Consider the following 6,688-nt stretch of genomic DNA (forward strand, 5'->3'; position numbering starts at 1 on the left):
GCAAGAACTATCACATCTGTCACTAGCAGCAATACTTAAAAGATATCAAGTTCGCTAACAAAACACAGATGCACGGTCTGTGTTTCCACCAATGACTTAGATTAAAAAAATAAGCGCTAACAGAGATATGGCTCACTAATTTAAAAAATAGTTAGGAAATTGTTTTCAAATGTTAAAATTACTTCTGTTGAGTTACTACAAGTTTTATTTTCTTGTGAACGTACCCCAATTTATGACAACTAATAGCTTTGGGATTTTTGGGTTCTGTCCTGTCCCTCACCCTTTCAACAGGGGTTTGTAACCCATTAGTCACTTTCAATCCACTCTCCATAGCTGGCGCAGAAGCAGCTGTAGCTGGCGCCTCGAGGAATTATGCCAGACTTTCTCCCCTGTATGTTTAACCATGAGCATTCTTCCCTCTGCTATTGCAGGCCCTCCCCTTTCACACCAGCCCAGTCCTGCTCCCAGCTTCCTTGTCTTACCCACCCCGGCCCCATTCAGCAAAGACTCTGCCTTTTGGTTAGATCAACTCCACCTCAAGTTTTACTAGATAACGAAGCTCAAACGTGTCAGCCAGACTGCCTGTGTGTTGCCTCTTTCCCCATTTCTCTGTTAACATCTGGCATACTCATTTTACATTTTGCACAGTGAGGCAGAAGTATTACATCAGTTATTTACACCATGCAGAGACATCTAGAATTTTATGGTCAGAATTTGGCCAGAACTGTTAATACTGTAGTTGCTATTGAGCTAATATCCTTAAATGCAGTAGCTTAAATCAACACTAATTAACACTGGAGAAGATCTAATGCTGCAGCTTTTCCCAGAAGGGAGGGGTGAGGGGGAAGGTGGTTTTTATTTCTCATTACCCTACTCCGACTTGGTTTGCAATAAATTGTTTTTTCCCACATTGAGTCTGTTTTGCCCCTGAAGGTAATTGGTGAGTGACCTTTCCCCTTTCCTTATCTCCACCCACGAGCCTTTTGCTATATTCCCTCTCCCCTGTCCAGCTGAGGAGAGGAGTGATAGATAAGCTCTGGTGGGCACCTGGAGCCCAGCCAGGGTCAACCCACCACATTTGTCTACAACTGCTCTTTGCCAAAGAGTAAATTTTCATCTGTGTGCTTTTGTTTCCTAAACTCCCCAGCTGAACTATGACCTCGCAGTCAAAAGGCCCCCTGCTTAGGTTGCAGTTCCTTTTCTTAGGTCAGATAGGAAAGAACTCAACCATGTGTTAAAATAGGAGTTGGCTAATTCCTGGTTTATGGCTCGCTCAGTTTCCCACTGCTGCTCCAAGGGCTTTCCGAGGCAACACCTCCTACCCCATCTAAAGGGAAGGAGCACAGAACCAGGGGAAACGTTTTTTTCTTTTCTGAATTAGTTAGCTACCAGTTAACTTCTGAGTTTAGATTTTGCAGTGAGGACAGAAAATGTTTCATTGCATTAACTCAAGTTTTCTGGAGACTTTTTATATAAAACTTTATAAAATTTATAAAATAATTTATTAAAAAAATTTATCTTTAGTGTTTCCTCCAGAAGAAACAGGAGTAACAGAGGAAAAAAAGGAAACAAGAGTACACAGGTTTGTTTTCTTCTTCTAAGAAGCTAATCCACAGAGGGTAAAAGTTTAATTATCTTAGTGTAAATAGCATGTTTGCTTAGTGCTCTCAAGTATATTTTCAAACTAAATAAGTAGAGCAATGCTGCTGTTTACATCTGGATTCCCAAACCTCCCCACACCAACCTGAGTTAACAACAGATGGCAAACTCTCTCAGACTAACTATAGGGTGGGGGGAAAGGACTATTTTTGCTCAGCCAATGCCTTTAGACCAAAAAGTGCTTATAGCATAATACACTATAAATCATTTTGTGAAAAAAATAAATACATTGTGTCATTGGTGCAGACGGAAGCAAGCAAGGAATATTATACCATCACTCATCTTTTTACCAATATGCAATTAGACCTAACACTGTATTTCCAAGTAAGATGGTTTCCTTGAAATTACATAGAAATATTTCTTGTAACTGAAAATGTATAGTGAAATACACAAGTAAAACATGCCTTTTTTAAAAAAAAAAAAACCTACTGACCACTGCTACTTTCAAATAATGTAAATTATTATTCCATCAGTTGTAAGGAAATGCCTTAATCAGAAGAGCAACATTTTTAATCAAGTAAAAAGATTACTTACATAGCTTAGACTGCTTTTGAAGTGTGATTTTATTCCTAGTTTCGCACAGACAGAACAAAAATGGAAATCCTTCAACTTCACAGTGTATATAAATTATCTGAAGTTATTCTGCAGCTGAAATCTTACAAAGGCTACTGGTATCACCCATCTTGCACAAGCAAAGCGTTCACCTGCTGTTTAAATATTCCTGTTTTACAAACAGCACAATTAACAGTAGCACTGAAGGATACATTTACTCAAGAGAACAGCTGGTGAAAATATTTTCCTGCATTTAAATGAGAGGTAATTACAACTTTGCTAAAATGAACCATTCTGTTTATAATGGAAGTTAAAGCATTCCCAAAACCCGTCATTAATCCTCTGAGACCCTGTAACAGGACACATCAGTTCCTAGATGTTTAACAAGAGGTCATTCCTATCTGTGTACATAGTCGTGTACATACATACATGAAACAAAGAAAGGCTTGTATACTGACTTAACGGATTCGCTATGAATTTCTTGCTTGGATTTGCTAGGAAAAACAGCGTGATTTATCAGTTTCAGACACCTCACACATTGGCAGGGAAGACTGCCACTCTTGGACCACCTTCTCCCAAAGCTGTATTAGACCACAGATTCCTCTACAGCAGACTATGAATCGCTTCTTTCATTGCCAGTCAGTTTTCTTTCTGGATCAAGAGAACTGCCTTCAAATAAAATTCTGTTTCTCATTCCTTCTTTAAGCATTCTTTGCCGGATCCTCTGTTGGGCCAAATTGTACCTGCAGTAAAACCTAGAGGAGGGGATGAAAAGAAAACACGATTCCCTGCTTTACATGAGCGACAGTATCAAATCAGAGTTATTCATCCAGTTGAAAAGTTGAAACCACGTATAATAATGCCAGTAAAAGTCATTATGAAATGATGCATAATGAAAATACTAGGGCAACTGCTATTTCTTTGAGGCAAACATTATGCAGCCACCGAGGAGTCTGACATACAAGTCCAATGAAAAATGCTAATTTCTGTAATTTGGATTTTAATTTAATGACCATTTAGTATGCTGCCTTTATAATTAGGACAGAACGATGGTATATGTAATGGGAAAAAGAAAGAATTAAAGATGGAAATAACTGGGTGGTTTGACCTCTTAGGATTCAAGGAACAATTGCAAGTTTCAAAAAAAATATTAACATAAAAATTCAAAGGCACTGAACTCTTTTCCTTTAAAAAATAAATATTTTGGGGAGAAGGAAGAGGACGCTTTGCTAGGCAAGTTTTTTATGGAGTTTCACAAACAGTGTGAAAGGTCACATGGGGATCATGTTGTATAAAGCAGCCAACTTAGGTTTGTCAAAATTCAAGAAGCGTTTTACATACCAGTATCCTAACATTGTGCAAATAAAGCCACCAACTGCAAAGTCACAAGATCTTCTAACTCTACCTGAAAGAAAACCAAAAATCCTCCAAAAAGTTAAGAGAAAAAACCCTGGATGACTTCCTGTTATTAATAAAACCTAATGGCAAATAGGAATTTTTTTTTCCTTGCAAATAAGTATATAAAAAACAGAAGGAATAAGTACTTACTAGTTGCTAGAAAATGTCCAAGACCCACAACTAAAGATCCCACGGAGCCATACAGCACTGATTCTCGTGCACATGGGACACTTTTAACATCAAGAAATCCTAGGAGTTTAAAGGACTGTAAGAAGAAAACCCACACCATTAATTTAAAAAATTATCTTTGTAGAAGTCTATGATGCCAACTCCATCGTAAAACTGACTTGTTATCTCAGCAGTCAAAAATAACCACTTGAGGATTTCCTACTTCCAGGGTTATATCTGAGCAAAAGCGAACATGCACAGCTGTATCAGGAATGGTTTCAGAAGAGTTAACTATTGATTTAGGCAACATCATTTTGCACAAACCTGTTGATCCATCCTTTCTACTGAACATTATAAAAGAACTGCTTCATTTTTTCCTTTACATTCCCCAGAAAAGGAGGGGAGAAAACCCTTAAGAATCCAGCATCTTTGTTCAAAAAAACCATACATCACAACCAACAGGTAAGGTCACAATGAATTACGCAGTTAGTTATGCCACGTAATTTTAATATCCGAAAAGGCAAATGTTCTTAAAAAGTGAAATTACCGAAGAATGCACATGTAGTAAAGAACCTTATACTGAACACTGAATAAAACTTATATACACCTAATCCTTTGTTTAAATTAACCCTATGTATAGCCAGGGGCTGCTCACAGAAATTCTCCTATATACAACACATAAATTTTTAAATTAACCTACTAGTAAAAAATATTCAAACTATTTCATACCCCGTCTCACACCTATAACCTACCCTAGCTTATATCTATCAGTTTTCTATTTCATTTTCAAATGGTAATTACTCATGGCATTCATAAAACCAACTGTGAACTGACAAATATGTTTTTCATTTCAGAGTTGCCTACGTACACTGGCTTCTGCATAATCCAAGTCTAACTTGAATACAACCCTTATTTCCCACCTGACAAACATCCTTGCAAACGCACGTCAGCACAAGGAGTGAGAAACTACCTACAAAAAGGCCTCAAGATGACATAGGTCAGGGTTAAGGTTGCTGGCTGTTGTAACATCTGCACATCTTTCTGCAATTAATTCTTTTGTTAGGGATGGTGTGAGAATTCTATTGTGTTCAAATCCTTAGACCACACGCGCAGTTGTATCAACTAAAATCTCAAAAGATGATTTTTAAATGATTTTATTTTTTTGTAAAGCTATTCTACTTGGACGAAGTAGATTTTGAAGACGGAGTACTACAGTCAACTATTTGTGGAGGGCTGACAACTCTGTGAAGTCATTGTGAAACACGTCTGACTGTGGTAACAGGGATGGCAAACATCTGACAACAGCTGGATTTGTATGCAAGTATGGAAATCCCCATCAATAATTTTCTCTCTGCTCCCTACAGACAACCATCAGCTGTTTCCACATAATCCCTGTGTACAAGTGAGACAAAAAGGATTTGGTCTATGTTGGTCTAATCTCCTAATGAGTAATTTCAAGTACTCTCATATGGAAGAAGTCACTTGATACGTTGCTGTTGTTGGCTAAGAAGGTATTCCTGCTACATCCATGCAGCATGATGCATCCTTTAAAAATAGTATTTCACCTGTTGCTCTACTTAAAATCACTTGTTATGACTCTAACCACGGCTAACTGCTGGCATTACAAAGGCTCAAGTGTCATCACAGTGTTTCACCCAAGAGAGAAAGCCCCGTAGAGGGACCCGTGGAAAAACAAACACAAAACCCCCACGCCACTCGGCCCTACAGAGCCTCAGTTCTTCCAGGGGTTTCCGTGTATTGTTCCCTAATTACTTCCCCTGCAGCAAAACCAGCGGGGGTTCACAACTGGTCTGCGCAACCTCTCCTGTTCCCAGCGCAGGGCTCCCCCTCCGCTTTCGCGGGCCCTGACGCGCGTGGGCGCGGGGAACCGGGTGGCCGCACAGCTCCGGCTCCTCCTCCTCCTCCTCCTCCTCCTCTCAGCGCCCGGCTGTGCTTCAGGGAGGCGGGCGGGGAAACCTTAAAACGCGTGAAAGGCTCCGCGCACCGCCGGCCTCCTCTGTCTGTGCGGATCACGGGCCCGGCCCGGCCCTGCCACGCACCGGGGACGCCCCTCCGCCGCCCAGGCGAGGCGGGACCGTGCGGGTTCGGCTCCCTCCGCCGCCCGCCTCAAGCCAGGCCGCGGGGCGGAGAGGGGAGGCAGCGCCCCGCGCGCTCCGGTGAGGGGGGAGGGCTACGGCCGCGTGCAGGGCGGGAAGGGCCCTGGCCGCCGTCCGCCCTCCCCCTCCCCATGCCCATCCTCCATTACCTTCCTCGGCTCAGAGTCGCCCTCGTCCGCCATGACGTGACAGCGCCTATCCCCGGCCCGCGCCCCCTCCCCCGCCGCGCACCAGCGAGGCCGGACTACGGCCGCGTAGAGAAGGCACGAAGAGGGGCCGCTCTATCCTCCCCGGCCCGCCCCATCTCTATGGTGCCCGCGGGGGGGCGGGGGCGGGCGAGCGCGCCGGCGCCATTTTAGGTCTAGCGCTGAGATTCCAGCAAAATCCTTTGTTCAGTGAAATGGGTCACGGCGCAGGGCGCGCGCACGCACGCACGCGGGGCGGGGGGGGGAGGGAGCGGGCGCGCGCGCGCGGCGCTGGCGCTCAGTCCGCCCCACCCCCTCTCCCGCTCCGGGCGCGCGCCTCCGCCGGGCGCGGGCGGCGGCAGTTGTGGCGCGCGGCGGCCCCTCGCCGGTGTCTGGCCCGCACCCCCCCCCGCGCTCCGCGCGTGGCCCGGCCGCGGCGGCCGCCCGGGGCCCGCCGCCGTACGCAGCGGCTGTCGGCGGCGCCCCGAGGGCCCGGCGGAACGCGGGCGGTGGGCCAGGGCGGGCCGGCCCCTCCCCGGCTGTGCCGCCCGCCGCCGGGGCGTTGGGTTTGCCGGTTTGAGAGAGGCGGCTCGGGCACCCGCACAGGCC

General features: G+C 44.8%; 1 protein-coding gene across 1 annotated transcript; it reads right to left on the bottom strand.

Annotated features, from left to right (window-relative positions):
- Positions 1–2,151: 2,151 nt before the first annotated feature.
- Positions 2,152–6,288, bottom strand: COX20 (cytochrome c oxidase assembly factor COX20). Its single transcript, XM_074818349.1, has 4 exons — positions 6,044–6,288; positions 3,760–3,874; positions 3,553–3,616; positions 2,152–2,966 (listed from the first exon to the last, which is right to left on the bottom strand). Exons 1-4 carry the CDS (start codon positions 6,074–6,076, stop codon positions 2,825–2,827), a joined length of 354 nt encoding a protein of 117 aa, XP_074674450.1. The 5' UTR covers positions 6,077–6,288; the 3' UTR covers positions 2,152–2,824.
- Positions 6,289–6,688: the final 400 nt, after the last annotated feature.

The sequence above is a fragment of the Strix aluco genome, chromosome 3, assembly GCF_031877795.1.
Source record: "Strix aluco isolate bStrAlu1 chromosome 3, bStrAlu1.hap1, whole genome shotgun sequence".
Classification (NCBI taxonomy): domain Eukaryota; kingdom Metazoa; phylum Chordata; class Aves; order Strigiformes; family Strigidae; genus Strix; species Strix aluco.

What these genes read in the sequence shown, in the direction of transcription:
- COX20 (XM_074818349.1), bottom strand. Translation starts at nt 6,076, where the DNA reads ATGGCGGACGAGGGCGACTCTGAGCCGAGGAAG. An exon ending in GCGACTCTGAGCCGAGGAAG is followed by an intron (nt 3,875 to 6,043) that starts GTAATGGAGGAT and finishes TTCTTCTTACAG; the next exon opens with TCCTTTAAACTCCTAGGATT. An exon ending in TGCACAATGTTAGGATACTG is followed by an intron (nt 2,967 to 3,552) that starts GTATGTAAAACG and finishes CCCCTCCTCTAG; the next exon opens with GTTTTACTGCAGGTACAATT.